The 19,791-nt window shown below is 36.1% G+C and overlaps 1 protein-coding gene across 2 annotated transcripts in view; it reads left to right on the top strand.

Moving 5' to 3' along the window:
• Positions 1–19,791, top strand: part of LOC142619650 (sister chromatid cohesion protein PDS5 homolog B) — a 35,144-nt gene that overhangs the window by 12,492 nt on the left and 2,861 nt on the right. The window contains exons 14-28 of one of the 2 annotated variants that reach the window (XM_075792853.1): positions 578–704; positions 4,148–4,288; positions 4,437–4,505; positions 5,297–5,433; positions 13,751–13,868; positions 14,501–14,635; positions 14,720–14,916; positions 15,342–15,489; positions 15,666–15,779; positions 15,864–15,950; positions 16,087–16,294; positions 16,418–16,536; positions 16,650–16,717; positions 16,797–16,848; positions 19,443–19,529. In XM_075792853.1, coding sequence (XP_075648968.1) covers positions 578–704; positions 4,148–4,288; positions 4,437–4,505; positions 5,297–5,433; positions 13,751–13,868; positions 14,501–14,635; positions 14,720–14,916; positions 15,342–15,489; positions 15,666–15,779; positions 15,864–15,950; positions 16,087–16,294; positions 16,418–16,536; positions 16,650–16,717; positions 16,797–16,848; positions 19,443–19,529 — 1,807 coding nt within the window. Of the gene's footprint in view, positions 1–577; positions 705–4,147; positions 4,289–4,436; positions 4,506–5,296; positions 5,434–13,750; positions 13,869–14,500; positions 14,636–14,719; positions 14,917–15,341; positions 15,490–15,665; positions 15,780–15,863; positions 15,951–16,086; positions 16,537–16,649; positions 16,718–16,796; positions 16,849–19,442; positions 19,530–19,791 lie in introns of both variants that reach the window. The other variant, XM_075792852.1, reaches the window with a different exon arrangement.

The raw sequence follows: 19,791 nt of genomic DNA, 5'->3' as shown, positions 1-19,791 counted from the left end.
CAAATTAATTGTATCAGATCCTTCCCCTTCACTGAATCATTTTCGCGACTCCTTTTGAAAGACATTCACTGCTTTCCATGTTTGTAACGAGGGAACATTTTTATGGATTTATGCTAAGCAGGGTAACTTTAATATGGATAGTTTAGATATGATTTGACAGCCATGACATGGTAAAGGTCTTGAAATTTTTTACTTTTCTCTCCACCTTCTCTAGTCTGAAATACTAACTTCCCTCTCCACCTTTTCCATGGATATCATGCATGTTTGGCACACAATTCTTGTACAGAAATCATTTTTGACTTTCAATGAAGATTAATTATAATGCAGAATTTGTATACTGTTACAGCCAGATTGAAGGTTACATATTGCTATGAATGTATTTCTATAGCATGTTTCTTATAGTCAGTACAAGTTAATTTTATATATTTTTATTTTATAATTATAATTATTGAAGGACTTCTCTTTCACTTTCTTTGAGAAAAAGAAAAATTAAAATTTGTAGAATTTTTAGTCTATTTTTGTTTCCATATTAATTGGGTTCTTACTGGAGTAGCCACAATATTTTTGCCTTGTATAGTGATATATACCCAATCTTGGAGAGAGTTTGTCGTGAGGGAAGTCGCATTGAGGCCAAATTTTCTGTTGCTGCAATTGCAGCATTTGGTGGTGCTTCGGAGCAATTCGTTTTTTCAAAATTATGCAAGGTATATTTACCTTGCTGTTGCTGCAATTCTTTTATTCTCTTTTAAATTTATATGATGTGGATTTACTATTTTATTTTGTACTACATCTACTTCTATATTTTTTTCAAAGAAACTTAGTTTGGCATGGTTTATTTCCTGCTAACATGTTTGTTGACTAATGCCTAGCTAATGAGAATTACTCCATAATTTCATGTTCTACTGAATGGGCACATATACTATAGTGTTTGTTGAGAGTGTGAATCTTTATAAGTTTTCTGAACTCCTTGTTAATGAGTATTTCTGCTGGAATGGGTCTGAAGGATTGCCCCTATTGATATCAAATCAGTTTTCTGTAATGGTGTTTTTTTGCATTGACCATTTCATGCATGTTTATTGGGCTTGAAATCTTCTGACTGATGGATTTGTTGCCTTTTAAATATTTTTTTAAAAAAGGAAATCTTTTGTTGAAAATGATGATTTTCCATGTACTGTGGGTATTTATATATAGCCGACATAATTTGCTATGACTCTCAGGCGTCAGCATGTGTATAAATGTAAATTGCCATCTTTCTAAGTTAAAAGGTGAATAAAAAATGTATTTTTTGGGGGGTGGGGGGTTGAATGACCAATAGGTTAACTGTTTTGGTACAAAGAAACTTTTAGTAGTTTAAGTTGCTACTTCTGAGTTTTGACGATGGTTTTGAAAACCAGATTGGACCGCCGAACTGGGTTAACCAGAATCAGCCACCAGTCTGGTTTTTTAAACAAAAATGCTCAAAAAATCAAAGCATTGGCCAGAATCATTTGAACTGCGGTTGGAGCTGCCGCTCCGGGTAACTGCTCCCTAGTTTGAACGGTGGTGAGACTAATATAAGAATATGATCTCTGAATTGTTTCTGTTTTTCATAAAAGTTTTGAAAGTATATTGGAAGTTGCTCCTGGACATGAGCATAAATTGCTTAGCCTGTCTGGGGTGAATACCCGTGGATTACTGCAACTAGGTTTGGTAAGTGGGGTCAATTGCCCGTAGATTTTATTGGCTAGAGATGTGTTCAAAGGACTCTTCTTTAGAAAGGTTCTCTACGTTATAAAAAAAAAAGAGTATATTGAAAGCTGTTTAAGTGGTTTTAGATTTTTTTAATCAAATTTTTATAAATATGATCTATTGATTAGTGTTTTAATTAATTATTAAATTGATTATGACATTATCATATCCTTCTCTCTATATTCCGGTTTTTTTAGCGATTTGATTTTTAAAAAATTTGTGGCTAAATATTTACATTGTCACTAGCCAGAGTGTCTGGATAATATACTTTATATCTAGTTATGTCGGTGTCAGAAAGAGGGACAAACAGTGCTGTTGGCATTGTGTTCAACCTCTTACTTATGTGGTATGTTGAGGATTCTAACACTTCTGTTTGCCTTTACCACCTCTGCAGCTCTTTTCTGTTAGTTTAGTTTTATTTTTTGCCCCTTGATGTCTCCTCTCTTTTGGCAATCTATGACGTTCGGCTGTTGGGGGAATGAGCTTAGATGTTGTTTACTTATGAACTAGGGGCTTGTTTGGTTGCTATTTTGATTTTATTTGATTTTGGGTTTTCAGAAACATCAAAAACTGTGTTTTAAGAATTGCCAATGAGCTCTAACTCAACTGGCACCTCCTCCTTTTGTAAGTAAGGGCTAGGTGGTGGGTGAGGTTATGGGTTTGAAGATGCATAGAGTGCATTTGTAACTTACCTACCAGACACACACACACTGTTTTAAGAATTTATTCCCAAACTTAGTTTTTAGTGTTCCCCCCCATAGAAACTTCTTTGATAATGTTTCAGATCCATATTTCCACAATTTTGGAAACCAAAAATTATTTTTCTTTCTTTATTTCACAATCACGTTTCCACAAACACCCAACAAGCAACCAATCCACTGAAATTTCAAGTACAGTCAACAAATCCACCACCGACGTTGCCACCAACGGGCAACAAATTTCAAGTACAGTCAACGAATTCATGAACGGGCAACAAATTTTGAGCACAGAGAGATAGAGAGAGCTGGTGGCGTTGAGTTGGGTTTGCCTCACTACCCATTGTTGGAGTTGCCATTGACCTTGAACCCCATGACCAAGTTGGGCCCTCCATCGTCCTTTCTTACAGTCTTACGCCATTGCTGGCCTCTCCATGTTGCCCTCCACCTTCTACTACATTGAGTTTGCCATCAAGCTTGGCAAAATGGTGCTGATGGGTTTAGATAGAAAAAGGGAGGGGGGGGGGGGATAGAGAGAGAAAGAGATGGAAAAAGGTTGGGTGGTGTCCTTATTTACACAATTGCCGCCGCCTTTTTGTTGAAAACAGCCGAAAACATTATTTTGGAATGTTTTCTGTTTGTGTGTTTCCACAATGATTCTGTGAACAAACTTTTAAGTTGGGTTTTTGAAAACACTTAGCCAAAAAGGTTTTTTTTTTGGGACCCAGCATACTTTGTTTTTGAAACATGAAATTTGTCTTTAAATCAACCAACCAAACAGCCTCTAGAAGTGATGGGTTCATTTCTTGAGAATGCACTTCAGGCAAAATAAATGGTCGTGAGGAATGTTTGTCCGTCAAATTTCATAGAAAGCCATGTTTGTTTGTGACCTTGTCCTCTCCAAGTTATAGTTGTGCATTTTCTGGGGTTTGGACTGCTTATAATTGGGACCATTAAAAAAAAGATGCCCGATGACTTATTTGATCTTGGCCTGCTCGTTGTGTTATTATCTTCTCCCTCTTGCTGCCCCACGTTCTTCTACATTGTTTTTTGAATGTACATTAAACTCTTTTTTTTTGGTGGAATTCAATTGCTCATATCCTGTAAAAAATGGGGGTAAGGCTGCCTACCAATCACCTCTCTTAGACCCGGAAACATGGGAGTTTTGTGAATTGGGTACAACCTTTTTTAGTTGCTCACATCCTTTGTTGAATATATGGAAGGCAAAAACCTCTGGTGAGCCAAGCTCTAGAACTCTGGTCAGACTGGCCATGAATTAAAAACTAAGTTAACTAGATTCTGTTTGAGATTGTAGATGAGATCATATTTACAGGACATTGGTTTCACTACTTGATTGATTAGCCTCATGAGTTATACTTTGTGCTTCCATTGATGGAATATATCAAATTGACATGTAAAGTTGTTTTTTCTTAATCTTTAATAGGGTTCATAGGTGAATGTCATAATTTCCTTGATCTTTTCTTCTGTTATTTGCGTCATGAGTTTTTTATGTGCATGAAGATATTTATAGTTTATGAATAATCTATCCTAAGTCTGCTGTTTTGACTCTATTCTTATTCATTACTTAAAATAGAACGACAAGTAATGTTGTGCCGGTTTGCTATTATTAAATTTATAGCTATCCCTGGTTTTGATTTTTCCTGATAATAGTAAGTGCTTTTTGGTACTGACAATCAAACTTTGTTCTGTCTATATATATCCAGGATCTAGTTGTTTCTCTGCATGCTGGGTGGAATATTCCAACAGTTTTGCAGTCTTTGGGCTGTGTTGCGCAATACTCTGTTTCAGCATTTGAGGCTCAAGATGGAGAGATCACATCATATATTTATGAGAAAATTTTTCGAGTAATATAATGAGTTGTAATATGTTGTTTATTTGGTATTCTTTAAGCTAGAATGTGGCGGATGGGAAATTCTTGCTAAATCTCTCATCTACTTCATGTGCACATAAGAAACTGTTAGCTGAGTAGTGCGTGAACCTTTTTGTGTGTAGGTGGATGCATCAGATAATATAAATTCATATAATGATGCTTTTGGTTGTACTAGTTCCTGCAAATTGAAGGTAGGTTTTGAAAAGGGAAGTTTCTCTTGAATCAATTGATTTAGTTTCAACTGTTAATATTAAATTTTCTTTGAATTTAGAGATTGGTTTTTTACTATGAATATTTGGACTTTTTACTTTCAAATTGTTCACAATAGAGGGCATGAAGTTTTTAATGATGAGTGAAGATTTGGATTGTGCCAATGAGCTGTGGCTCAAATGGTATTTCCTCCTCTTGTAAGAAATAGTGGAATGTGTGGTCGTGGGTTGAAAACCAATTGGGCATGCATGAACCTTATGAATTACAAGAAAAAAAAAAGACTGAAAAGATTGTCAGCTTTGTTCAGAAGTTGTTATAATGTTGAAGTTTGCTGTGTTTGAGAGGCTTTAGTAGCTGGGTAAAACTTATATCCTGTTGGATATTGAGAGGTTTTTTTGGTTAGTTTTTGTGACCTAATTCAGGTATTTGGATTAACTCTTTGGTCCAAGGTGTGCTTCCAGACAATTTGTTGTTTGTAGGAACGTTGATTGATAGGTAGTTTAAATTTTTGGATTAACAACCACAGTAGAAAAAAAAAAAAAAAAACTAAGACCTCAATTTAATTTTCAAATTCCGAAAATGCTCTGTTCTGAATAAGTTGAAATTCTATTGTCTGGCCCATTTGAAAGATGGTGGTAGCTGCACCAGAGATAGATGTGACCCAACAAGGGTTCTGAGCTTCTATTGGTAATTTGAAATTTCACATATCAACTGCATGTAAATTGTACTCTACCTGGGAATTACTTATGTTTTATTTTGCTGTCCTTTGCAGATTTATGGGCTGAAAACACTTGTCAAAAGGTTTTTACCTCATCGAGGAACTCATGCCAGACGGCAAATTAATGATTTGTTGGACATTTTGTCAAACATGTTGCAAAAGGGAGATGCTTTTGATGGTATCATCACATGGTATGAGATTTAAAATTGTTGGTAATTTTAGATGGCATATCTGCAATTTACAATTTCCCATCTTTCATATGTTATAAACTTAGGAGTTATATAACTTCATTATTAATAACTCAGCTCCTGGAGCTTGATTTATAATTTAACTTCTACTGAACACAAGTCTGGATTCTCTTGGGGCAAAATAAACTTGCTAAATAGAAAAGGAAAAAAAAATGAAAGTTGTTAAATTGTTGGTTTAATCATTGCCATGTGCATGCCCTAGCTTGCATCGAAGTTCTATTGGATTTTTAGCTTTTCCTAGATGTGTATATGTTAGACTGGAAAATTAGGTTTTGGATAATTCTTTTATGGTGCATGATTGACATAAGAAAGGATGGTTATGTTATAAGCTTACTTCAAATGCATGTGGTCATGCATTTTTGTTGCTATCACTTTGTATTTTGGATGTACCAAAGTGGGATTAAAGGCATTATTTAATCAAAGGAAAAGGAAGAAAGAAAGAATGTGTTATTGTAATATGAGGATCCACTATGATATTTGACAATATTTAATGCTGTGTTTTATTTCACGTCTAGATAGTGGAATTTTTTATGAAGTGCAGAATGTCATAGTTTTGATAAATTTGGTTTCATGTTTGGATTCTCCAGTCAGGCAATATGGAGGCAAGTTTTTGGCTAAGGAGATTTTCTAGTTAACAGAAGGACTCAACTGCATTGTTGGTTTTTTTTTTTTTGACAAGTAATTTTTTTTTTTTTTTTAATTCAAAGTCATAAAAAAGAGTCACCCAAGTATGCAGGGGACCAAAATAATCAAATACACAAATTACAAGCACCATCAAATCATAAACCAAAAAAATAGAATGCCTTCCTATGATAGACATTCAATCCGATAGTGTTTTAAAGAAGACACCCAAGGACTCCATTGCATGTTGGGTGTGATTTTTTTGTTTTTGCCCTTTTTAAAAAATTGTTTTCTAGTCCTGCCAATGAGCTTTAACTCTAAAACACCTCATCTACTTGTAGGAGTAAGGTGAAGGGTGATGTAGTGGGTTCAAAACCCATTGGGAGTTTGTAACTTAGGAGTTTGTAACTTACCAATGAAAAAAAAAAAGTTTTTCGTCCTCTTGCTTTTCTCCATTGTAGGTTTCCTTCTTTTTTTTCTTTTCTTTTTTTATATGAAAACACAAGCCAATCACCCAAAAGGAGTTCTTTTTGTCAAAGACCATTGGCACCTTATGAGTTTCATTCATTTTTTGTATTTTTACACCAAAGTGACTCCTTGCAAGTCACTTGGGTGCAAAGATACAAATAAATTTCATTATAATAATGCTACGTTTTTTTGGTATGTCCACTTACAAGTGTTAATGGATTGCTTGTGATGATGTTTCCGCGCTCTACATCTTTCCTAAATTTTATTTTATTGTTTAATTTTCTTCACTGCAAGTGTTACAGCTTTTGAAGGCATTGAATGAAAATTAACATCATAGTGATCTTGTGATTTTTATAAGCATTTATGCATACCTTGTAGGAGTAGTTTTACACAATTTGGTCAAAGGTGAGCTGGACGCTCATCTAGGCGTTTGGACAAGGCGAGGCGCCACTAAGGCCTTTTATGCCTTGAGATGAGGCACCTTGGGACTTCCCTTTAGAGCGAAGGCAAGCGCCTTATACAAACTGTTAGGCACTTGAGACAAGAGCCTCAAAGAAAAGCAATTGAAACAAAAAATGGCAGTTATGTAGTTTGGCCAAAAAAAAAAAGATAGTTCTTGATATAATTTAAGTTACTGGGTGTTTCTTTCTCTTGTTTTTCTCTCTCGTCTCTTATTCTTTCCACATCAAATTTGAAATACTTTTTTCTTCTAATTTCAATTATATAATCTTGCTTTGATAGTTCTCTTTTTGTTTTTTGTGAATATTTTTATATGAATGTCGTAAAGTCTATTCTTAGATTAATTAATAGTCTCCTACCAATTTAAAAAATTCAAACTGTGCATAATAAGCATTAGATACATATGATTTGAGTTCATTATTTTTTGTAATTACTATATTTAGAATTTGGTGCCTCGCACCTCAGGCGATAAGGAACTTGGGGCCTTAAGGTTTCCTTTGACTACTTGTACCCATTTCTGCTTTTCTAAATCTCTTGATTCTTTTCCTGTAAGTCCCAGAGCTCGCTTCTTATTATCCTTTTAGGAGATCATGTCTTCTTGTATTCTTCCTCCTTTGGAATATTATTAGTAAATTATTCTCCCTTTCAAAAAAGTTTTTGAAGAATTATAACTTTTCTTTTTTTTGATAGGTCAGAATTATAACTTTTCTTGCTGACGAGTATCTGTCATTTGTCCACAAATTCTTGTAAATGTTATAAATTCAGTTTTTCTCAATTTTTGAGGGATAACAATTTTCATCTTGATTTGTGTTTTCTTTTATATAGACCAAACTAGGTGTTTTATTTTCCTTTCTTTCATGTGGTGACAACTCTAAAGTTGACGTTGGCCTATACTGTGGTGGGGAAACACTGTTCAGGGAGTGTTGTCCCTCTCTTCTATCTCCTTTGTCATGATGCTTAGTTGCTCATATAGCTGATTTTTGGTCATTATTTAGTTTTGTTGAAATGGCTTGAATTTTAATGTCCATGGATTAACATTTCTTGCAAGCATTAAATGCTATCTTGTATGAATTGTCAAAGAAACCGGCAAGGAACAACACCGACTTTAACTATATTCGTGCATAGCCCTTTTGTATGACTCTATAGGCAAGAACAACACCGACTTTAACTATATTCATGCATAGCCGAAATGTATGACTCCATAGGCAATAAATGGATGCATGCCTATGTTAGAAAGTATGGCTTGATCAAGAAAGTCAAAGATATGCAATTCAGCATGTAAGCTTGCGTGAAGAAGCACAACACTCATGCATTAAATGTTGCAGGGATTGCTTGGCCACTATTGTTGACTTCCTTAACAATAGAAGTCTCTCATGTGTTGAAATTTCTGATATTTCGGCTGAACATCTAGCTATAAATAGATGTGAGCTTGAGAGACTAAAGTGTGTGAGAGCAAGAGATAGTTCCTGCGTGAGACAGAGAAATGAAAAAGAACTTCTGTGCATGTGAGCTACGGAGTGTAGGAAGTTAGTGTCATGCAACTTTTGTCTAAATACAATAGGGTGTTCTCTATTTATTTGTGAGAGAACCAAGTGTGTATTTGGGGTTTGGGTTTGTGAGAGAGTGTCTTCAAGCCATTGTTGTAATCTCCATAGTTATAGTGAAAATTTATTCTATCGCCTCCTGTGGACGTAGGCATATTGCCGAACCACATAAATTCCTTGTGTCATAATTTCTTCTCTCTTCTTTGACCTTGTGTAAACAAATTATTTCACCAATTTTCACAACAACTGGTATCAGAGCTTTAGGTTGATTTATTCAATGGAGATCAACGCTTCTATTGCCAAGGTAGACGTAGTTAAGTTCGATGGAACTGGTAACTTTGGTTTATGGCAAAGACGGGTGAAAGATTTGTTGGTACAACAAGGTTTGGTCAAGGCTTTGTACGGGAAAGCAAATAAACCAGAGACGATGACAGATGACGAATGGGAAGAACTCGATATGAAGGCGGTCAGTACAATTCGACTATGTTTGGCAGACGAGCTTATGTACGATGTCATGGATGACGTGTCTACTGCAGCTATATGGTTGAAGTTGGAGAGCCGGTATATGTCCAAGTCCCTCACAAATAAACTTAATCTTAAGCGAAAACGGTATGAGCTTAAGATGGCAGAGGGTGCGGATTTGGCTCAACATGTCCACACGTTCAATAAAATTATCAGTGACTTGTTGCGGATTGATATAAAATTCGATGATGAAAACAAGGCGATGATGCTTCTGTCCTCCCTCCCAGCATCCTACGAACACTTGGTTATAACCCTGCTTTGGGGCAAAGAGACTTTGGAATTTGAAGAGATCTCAGGAGCCGTGTCGGATCACTACCAATGGAAGCAGAATTCAGGTGAAAGTTCTGGTGATGGGCTTATGGTAAAAGGTAATCAAGAACGTGGAAGGAAGAAAGACAGAGATCACAGTTCTGCTGCCAGGGGCCATGGTAGATCCAAATCCAAAAGCAAGATAGTGAAGTGCTATAAATGCCAAAAGAAGGGGCATTTTAAGCGAGACTGTCCAGAGTGGAAAAGAGGCAAAGACAAAGACAAGGAAGGGTTATCAAGATTTGTAAATGTTGTGGCAGCAGATTTAGATGGAGATATGCTTTCGGTTTCAACCAGTGCCAACAAGCTAATCGATTCTTGGATTCTGGATTCAGCATGTTCTTTCCACGTGACTCCTCATAGAGATTGGTTCGACGCTTATAAGACGGTTAATTGTGGTTTTGTTCAAATGGGCAACGATGCTACTTGCAAAGTTGTTGGAATAGGAACAATTAAGATAAAGATGTTTGATAATGTGGTAAGGGCAGTAGGAGAGGTACGACATGTTCTAGAGGTGAAAAAGAATTTAATTTCATTGGGAACCCTAGACTCTAATGGCTGTTGCTATAAGTCTGAGAATGGGTTAATGAAGGTGTCAAAGGGCGCTAAGGTTGTAATGAAGGGGCAAAAAGTAGAAGGTAATATCTACAAGCTATTCGACAATACCATTGTAGGTGGAGCTGCTACAGTGACTGAATCTGAGTAGGATGATACACTCTTGGGGCATATGCGACTAGGGCATATGAGTGATCGTGGTATGTGGGAATTGTAGAAGAGAAATTTGTTGGTTGGAGTTCAGTCATGTAAGTTAGATTTTTGCAAATACTATGTCATGGGAAAGCAGTGTAGGATGCGATTCAAAACAGCCACGCACAAGACGAAGGGTATATTGGATTATGTACACTTTGATATTTGGGGGTTGGTGCAAGTGGTCTCTAAAGGTGGAGCTCGGTATTTTATGAGTTTCATCGATGATTATTCCAGAAAGGTTTGGGTTTACTTCTGAGGCATTTGCAAAGTTCAAGAAGTGGAAAGCCGAAGTGGAAAACCAGACTGGAAGGAAGATCAAGTGCCTAAGATTTGATAATGGCACTGAGTACAAGAATGGGGAGTTCTTGAAGTTTTGTGAAGAGCATGGTATCAAGAGGCACTTTATAGTATGAAGAACACCTCAACAAAATGGAATAGTCGAGAGACTTAATCGGACAATCGGTGAGATAGCTAGATGCATAAGACTGAATGTTGGGCTTCCTAAAGTCTTCTGGGCTGAAACAGTGAACATGGCTTGTTACATTCTTAACCAATCGCCTAGAGCTGCGCTTGATGGGAAAGTTGCTGAAGAGGTATGGACAGGGAAAGAAGTTGATTACTTGTTGATGAGGATATTCGGGTGTCTAGGCTATGTTCATATTCCCATCGAAGAAAGGTCAAAGCTTGATTCAAAATCCAAGAAGTGTATTTTTCTCAGGTTCGAGAAAGGAGTAAAAGGGTAGAAGCTTTGGGATCCAGTGGCATAAAAGGTGGTGATTAGCAGGGATGTGGTGTTTGACGAGAAGTCCATGATAAAAGATTTTAGAAAGGAAGAAGAGTCTCAAGAAAAGGGAAGCAGTAGTAACGGCAATAGATCTGTGGTGCAGGTGGAGCTAGATGAAGTAGAATCTCAGCTAGAGAAGGAACCTCACAATAGTGATCAAGAAGATCACAACAGGATATCAGAATGGCCTAAACGCAACATAAGACCACCAGTCAGGTATGGTTTCGAGGATTTTGCTTCTTATTGCTTAGTAATCAGTAGCGGGGATCCTTCCACTTTGCAGGATGCAATTGATAGCTCTAAAAGGGACAAGTGGATGGAAGCTATGGTGGAGGAGATGGAGTCCTTGAATAAGAACAAGACTTGGGAGTTGTCAGAACTTCCAAAGGGAAAGAAACCGATAGGTTGCAAGTGGGTGTTTAGAAAGAAGGAAGCGGTATCAGAAAAGGAAGGAGAACGGTTTAAAGCAAGATTGGTAGCAAAGGGATATTCACAAAGACATGGGATTGACTACGATAAGGTTTTCTCACCTGTGGTCAGGCATACTTCTATCAGGGTAGTGTTGGCTTTGGTAGCACATTAGGATTTGGAATTAGAGCAATTGGAGATGAAGACGGCATTCCTTCATAGGAATTTGGAGGAAGAAATCTTCATGGAACAACCAGAGGGGTTCAAGAAACCTGGTACGGAGAATCTTGTCTGCAGATTGAAAAAGTCACTCTATGGGCTTAAACAATCTCCCAGACAATGGTACAAGAGGTTTGATTCCTATATGATTCAGATTCGTTATACCCGTTGTGAGTATGATTGCTGCATATATGTTAAGATGCTTGATGATGGTTCTTATATTTTCTTGTTATTGTATGTTGATGACATGTTAATTGGTGCAAAGAGCATGTATGAGGTTGACAGGGTAAAAGCTTTGTTGCGCAAAGAGTTTGACATGAACGATTTGGGTACTGCTAAGAAAATTTTGGGTATGGAGATTCGCATGGATAGGGATTCAAGAAAGCTGTGGATATCTTAGAAGAACTATATCAGAAAAGTTCTTGAAAAATTCAAAATGCAAGATGCTAATCCTGTAAACACCCCATTGGCGAATCACTTCAAATTATTTGGTAGTCAGTGCACGAAGAATGAAAAAGAAATTGAAAACATGTCAAAGGTTCCACATGCAAGTGCAGTTGGGTGTTTAATGTACGCGACAGTTTGCACTAGGTCGGATTTGGCTCATGCAGTGAGTACTGTCAGTAAGTACATGGCAAATCTAGGTAGAGAGCACTGGAATGCAGTGAAGTGGATATTCAGATACTTGAATGGAACCGCAAGATATGGGTCCTGTTTGCGAGGCAACATGGTGATAATTCAGTGGTAGGATACGTGGATTCAGACTATGGAGGCAATATAGATGACAGAAGGTCTACAACAGGTTATGTGTTCACACTGTCGGGAGGGCCTGTTTGTTGGAGATCCACACTACAATCCCTAGTAGCCATGTCTACTACTGAAGCTGAATACATGGTGGTAGCTGAAGCTGCAAAGGAAGCACTGTGATTGAAATGACTAGTCAAAGAGCTTGGTTTGAACCAAGGAGGAGTTCAATTGCATTGTGACAGTCAAAGTGTCATTTACTTGGCAAAGCATTAGGTTTATCATGCTAGGACAAAGCATATTGGTGTGAGATTCCATAAGATAAGGGAGTTGACTGCTACAAGAGAAATTATTCTTGAAAAGATTGACACTTCAGAAAATGCAGCTGATATGTTGACGAAGCCAATACCTACAAGTAAGTTCAAGCACTGCTTGGACTTGATTAGTATTTGTGGCTTGTGATAGCCCGTAGGGGCTAAGGTGGAGGTGATTGAAGAGTTTAGTTTGTGAAGCTTAATACAATTTAAGCCAAGGTGGAGATTTGTTGAAATGGCTTGAATTTTAATATCCGTGGATTAACATTACAAGCAAGCATTAAATGCTATCTTGTATGAATTGTCAAAGAAAACGGCAAGGAACAACACCAACTTTAACTATATTCATGCATAGCCGAAATGTAGAACTCCATAGGCAATAAATGGATGCATGCCTATGTTAGAAAGTATGGCTTGATCAAGAAAGTCAAAGATATGCAATTTAGCATGTAAGCTTGCATGAAGAAACACAACACTCCTGCATTAAATGTTGCAGGGATTGCTTGGCCACTATTGTTGACTTCCTTAACAATGGAAGTCTCTCATGTGCTGAAATTTCTGATATTTCGGCTGAACATCTAGCTATAAATAGATGTGGGCTTGAGAGACTAAAGTGTGTGAGAGCAAGAGATAGTTCTTGCGTGAGACAGAGAAATGAAAAAGAACTTCTGTGCATGTGAGCTACGGAGTGTAGGAAGTTAGTGTCATGCAACTTTTTCCTACACTTTTTAATGTTTCTTTTGGGAATATTTTTATTTCCTTGATTTTCTTTAAGATTATTCTAGGCTTCCTTTCATCCTTCACAACAATGTGGTAGCAACTGGTAGTAGATATCAAAAACATTTGTTTGTGTTGTGAGGTTTGTTATAAGCAAAAATAGGAGAATGTAATGAGCACAATTAAAGTGTGTTCTATTGTATACTGCGGGACGTGAGTTGTCCTGGGCAGGATATCAAAAAGGGTGGGGAGGGGGGGGGGGGTGGGGAACTTATCTGTTTGATCAGCCACTGTGACTGGTGCATGCTATTTTTAGATTATCAGTTGGAAACACTACAAATACATGATACAATGAAAAGAGGCTACACCTTCTATGTTTACGTGGTTATTGTGTAATGCAGTGAAAGTGATAAGGCTCACATGAGATTAGCTGCTGCCAAGTCTGTTCTTCAGCTTTCCAGAAGATGGGATTTGCATATTTCACCAGAGATTTTTCGCTTAACAATTTTAGTAGCAAAGGTATGCCAGCCTCATACATATATGTGTGTGTGTGTGTGTGTGTATAAATTTTAAACACAGTTTCAACTAGATTTGGATTCAAATTGAGTGGATACACAGTTGAATATGAGTAACTCTTCTTTTTTTTTTTTCTTTTTATATTTTTTAAAATTAAATATAAATTTTATTTTAAGTTTTCCAAGCTACATGCCAATCTGAAACCCAGTCTAGTACTTTGCAACATTCTCTGGTTTTGAAAGCATATGAATGCATTCTTTTTTGCATTATGTGGTGTATTTGGAGAGAACAAAATGTGCATAGTTTCAAAGATTGTGAGAAAATAGTTTTGGAGTTGAGTATTACTGTTGAGGACCTTATTTGATTGGATGGCTGCTAGTCACTGTTTTTTTTTCTTCTTCCTTCTTCTAACTTGTTTCAATTTCTTGATCGTTTTACCTTCTTGATTTTAGTGTATAACTTGTATGCTTCCTATGTACATGGGTTGCGCCCCTTTATGCCTCTAATGAATTTTGTTAGCTTTTAAAATATATATATATATATATATATATATATATATATAGTAGCTCGAGCTTACTTTTATCTAATAATTATTAATCTTCAGGTGACTTTAGTTTTCTTCTGTCACATTCCAGGACTCCTCTTTGTTTGTTCGGAGATTATTTCTTGGTAAAATGCACAAACTATTGAAGGAGCATGTTATTCCTATTAGATATGCTTGTGCTTTTGCATTGGGCACCTCAGACTGTCTCAAAGATCTTCAGGATGATGTATGTTATTTTCTTGCATCCCCGTAGTTGTTATGGTACTGATTTGCTGTGTAAATGATATCTGCTGACTCTGTTCATTGTTAGTCATTTAAATATATGGCAGAATTTATCAAGGAATACAGTAGAGAAGCTCGAATCCGTCAAACTTCTTCTGCGCAAGGAGGAACAATCACCGATTATCCAGCGTACATAGTGGTATTCTTGATATATTTTCTTGCTCATGATACAGGCTTTCCATCTGAAAACTGTCCAGAGGAAGAAATATATGCCCAGTTTTGCAGGCAAGATATTCTGCATATTCTTACCCAGAAAAAAAGTGATTCCTGCATGTCAAAAAATATATGGTTAAATGATTAAATTTATCATATCCTAATAGCTTATGTTTTTGGGACAATTGGCAATGTAACATGTTATTAGAGCTTGAGTTCCTGAGTTTGATCCTTGTCGCCTCCACTCTACCTCCCATTTAAAGTCTCACTTGTTGGGCCTCAACTATTAAACGATAGTTTTTGCCCACATGTGAGGGGGAGTGTTAGAAGTATGTGGTTAAATGATTAAATTTATCATATCCCAATAGTTTAAGCTTTTAGGACAATCGGTAATTTAACATTGTATTTAATGTTTCTTGTAGTATAGTTTACCAAGTACAAGATTGGAATTGATTATCATTTATGTTGATGCTTCTCAGTATATCTTCTATTTGCAGTCCACTTTTTAATTTATTGGAGGCATTAGTCGATGCTACTGTTGTTGATGGGGACATGGATCTTGTTAATGATGCTCTCTTACTTCTGCTCAGTATTTTTCGGGCCATTAAGAAAGCCGAGGATGTTGTTGATGCTCGGAATACTCCAGTAAGAATTATGTATCTCAGAGTCTCTCCTTATGCATCTTTGAACTTGGGAAACTCCCTTTCAAATTTTTTTAGATAAAATTGTTTATTATTATTTAAATAAGGAATTCTGTATCATAGAGGATATTTGCATTATGTTATAATTAATATCAATAATTATTGTTCTTTAAAATGCAGAGGTTGCACATCATAGCAGACATTGGTTTCTCCTTTCTAAAATCATTAAATCATAATGATGCCTCCTCAGCCCATGCCCCTGCACTGATCTTGCTGCCATCATCATTCTTTCGAGTAAGTATTGTGGGAAAAAGCTTTCTGGAGGTCTGAACTGCTTGTGAATCATTATACATGTTGAAATATATTTGTTGTGTGCAGGCATATTCAGGATGTCTCAATCAGTCCCCTTTCAATGACTGTTTTATTAAGAAAGTTGTTCAGATGTTTAAATCTCGTATCTCTTTGGTATGTATCAAATGATAGGTGTCTTTTACTGATTATAATCATATGCTTTTTATGATTATTATAAAGAGAGAATTCTTCCAATTTTTTTCAGTATATTTTCTTTTTGTTGGATATATTTTTTATCATCATATCTCAGCCTATTGCCGCTCTTCCCAAACGTGGTCGGAAGTTTCAAGAGGATAACACAAAGTTAGCGATCATTGAGAGCAACGCATTGTACTTGGCACCTAGTGAGAAAGTTGATTTGTCCACAACTGAAGTTGAAACCAGAAAAAATATGAGGCAGGATATTACTGTGGGACATAGGCAAAAACAGGCAGTCAGTTCTGATTCAGTTCGATTGCGTGAGTGTTCTATAAATCACCAACATAGTGCATCTAAAATGTCCAAACAAGTTCTAGAGAAAGAGCCGCTCTCATCTTGTGATTCTGTAACTCAACTTTCTCTGGCTGAATCACATATTTCAGTTCAAACTCTAGAAAGAGATGCCCTTTCTTTGAAAGAAAATGTCAGGGCAAGTAGCAATGTTGTTTCTGATCCTCCCAAATATTCCAAAGCTGAGGACAAAGACACTTGCAGCTTAAATGTATGTATGATCCAAATCTATGTATTCATCTAGAAATTATTTGACTCATCTGCATCTAAGCATCTAACCATATTCTAAGCCTCCTCAATGCTCATTTTTTATGAATTATCTAGGAATCTAATAATAAGAGTGAGGCTTTAATTGGACAGCGGATCAAGGTGTTATCTCCAATCGATAGATGGTGAGGATTTCAGTCAGATTAATTCTGGGAATATCATCTTTAGTTCTTGTTAAAATGATATTGTTTACTATTTTTTCAGTTTCTATTCAGCCACGGTGGATGGTTATAATTCTCAAAACAATACTCACAAGGTGAATGAATGCTAACTATGCAACTACAATGTTTTCCTTTTACAAATAGAACCTCTGCTGGTTGTTGGGGAAAACAAAAAGGAAAATAAAAAATTTAATATCCTGGGCACCTATTATTAGGATTGCTTCTTGTACAGAATAGTTTTTGATATTTCTTGGCTTGTTGCCTTTTGTTTTTCCCCTTGGTGCCCTGCTATTGTCATATTGCCTTCCTTGATATCATCCCCTAATTTGAATGCTTAATATAACTAGAGTGTTTTCCTTTGACAAACAGAACCAGATCTGCTGGTCATTGGGAAAACAATAAAGAAGATCAGAAATTTGAATTCAAGGACACCTATTATTAAGTTGCTTCCCATCCAGAATATTTTTTAATATTTGTTGGCTTGTAGCTTTTCATTTTTACCCTTGGTTGCCTGCTATTGTCATATTGTCTTCCTAGATATCATCCCCCAATTTGATCTTTTTTTAGAAGGAAGGGCAAGAAAACTATGTTCAGTACCCAACAAATATATATTGGGAAATAGGGTTGATACTTCTGATGATATGTTAGTTATTTGGTTGGTGGGACATTGTTAAATTTAATGGATTATGGTTTAAGATAGGGAAAATTGCTTTTTAAACCCTATGTTTTAGGGGTGGTTTCTAATTAAACCCTATACTTCCAAAATTTTCAATTAAACCCTAAAGTTTATGGCTGTTACAAATTAAACTGCATTGTTACTTTAGTTTCAAATCGAATTATGAACTTTTAAAATCATATAATTATAAAGCCCCAATCAAACCCATAAATACCAGGGTTTGAATTAATATGATTTCAAAAGTTCAAGGTTCAGTTTGAAATAGCAAAAGTATAAGGTTTAGAGTCTTGCCAGCGGACTCTCTTCGATTGGTCTTGATGTTGGGGTTTCTCAGATTGTTCTACCCTTATGGACTTTCTTTCGTCTATTAGAATAGATTAGGGGCTGCTTATGTCTTTTTGTTCCCTTTTTCCTCTGTTCACTAACGTGAACTCTTTGTATTGTTCTCGCTTTTCTCTTATTAATAATATTCTCTTCTTACTTATCCAAAAAAAAAAAAAGGTTTAATTTTGTGACTGTCTTAGACTTCAAAGTTTTGTCATTTATCTTTTTGACTAAGAATTACAATAGTATGTGCTTAAAGATACTTATATAAGTATTAAATTATGTAGATATCCATGTCGTATTTTATTCTAGTTTCCAAGAATTGGCATATTGATTTCTGTATTGTATCTCATGTGCGTATCTTGTATCAGTATCACTGTTCTCTAGGATTCAAGTTACAGCTACTTTTTATTATATACACGTATGAGGTAGTGCATATTTTGCCTAAATTTGTTTCTTCGATTAAACAATAAACATAGCAATAGTATTTTTAGGTAGATACGCCAATCTTAAATCAGTTTTAAGTAAAAGATCTAGAGCTGACAGACTGGTTTGAGTGGAGAAAAAAACAGTGATTGAACTTAAAATCTTGTTGGTAGATAAGTTATTCTGGAAGTTAAATAGAAAGAGCTCTTTCACAGTCCACTTGTACTATGCAGCTTTTAGAGGGGAATGGAAACCAGGTGTCCCTTGGCAATTCGTATGGATATGAGCACACCCCCACAGGTATCTCTTTTTGCTTGGACTGTGGTGTGGCCTGTGGGGAAAGATTTTAATAGTGGATAACCTAAGTAAACAGAGAATGGTGATGGTGTTTGGATGTTGTGTTATATGTGTAAACATAGTAGCGAAATAGTGGATCATTTATTACTTCACTATTAAGTTCCTTTGGAACTATGAACTTTTGTGTTCGCAGTATTTGGTGTGAGATAAGTAAATGCCAAAATCAGTGGGTGGGTTGTTTCAAACTTATAAAAGAAAAAGTTTATGGGTTGTTTTCAATGTTGGAGGAGGAAACCAAGCTTGTTTCAGAATATAATTTTGAATGTGGTTCCATTATGCCTTATGCTGATTATTTGCAAGGATAGGAAATGGTGAATGTTTAAGGGACAGGATATTTTAGTTGAGAGAATGACAGCTAAGTTAGTCAGTACCATATTATCCTGGAGATTAGTAGGTTATAGCAAGTAGACATTCTAGAAGGTTATAAGGTTTAGGATTCTTTGTTCTGATGATATTGTGTATGGTGCAGTTGGGTAAATAGCTTATGTAAACACCACATCCACCCCCCCCCCCCCCCCACCAAAAAAAAAAAAACTGAGGTATCAAAATATTGAGAAACAGATTACACATTTGCACAGAAGTGTATTCTAGAAAAGATTAAGTAGCTTTGTTGTATTTTAAAATTTATTTTTTATGTGGTTTATCCTTTATCTATTTTCTCAATAACTAAAGGTTGTTTTCTGTTTGAGTGACAAATATTAAAATACATAAGTGTTTTAATATATTGTCATTGTTTTTAATTTGCTATGGTACTTAATACATGCATTATCTTCCTTCTTTTTCCTCTCTTTATCATGTACGCATTAGCAGCTGACTCATTTCCTTTTATATCTCAGATTTAGTTTATTATTTTATCCCATTTTCCACTTAAGTTTTTGTAACCTAATGCATCTATTAACTTGTCAGATCACATATGATAGTGGTGAGGTTGAAGTATTAAGCTTGGAAAGTGAGAGCTGGGAGACAATAAGCAATGGTCTGCTGGTGGAAAGGGTAAGAGTAAACTACCATGATTCTTTGATGGGCTTGCAAACAGGGACTTGGGCATGGGACTCAGAGTTGTTGTGAAGTTCCAGTTTTTTGAAAGCTCTGATGATTGATGAGCATGTCTGTCTCCAACTTCATGAAATTCAGTTTTAGATATAATTTTGGTGGATTGTGTCTCAGTTCTGAGTAATGAGTTTGGTTTCAATATGCTTGCCTCTATAAAAAGATTCAGAGTTAATAGGGAAACAAATAATACCAAAATTGAAAT

Source organism: Castanea sativa, chromosome 12 (genome assembly GCF_040712315.1).
Source record: "Castanea sativa cultivar Marrone di Chiusa Pesio chromosome 12, ASM4071231v1".
Lineage (NCBI taxonomy): Eukaryota > Viridiplantae > Streptophyta > Magnoliopsida > Fagales > Fagaceae > Castanea > Castanea sativa.
The sequence above is the reverse complement of the archived record's forward strand: the minus strand, read 5'-3'. Positions and strand labels throughout refer to the sequence as shown.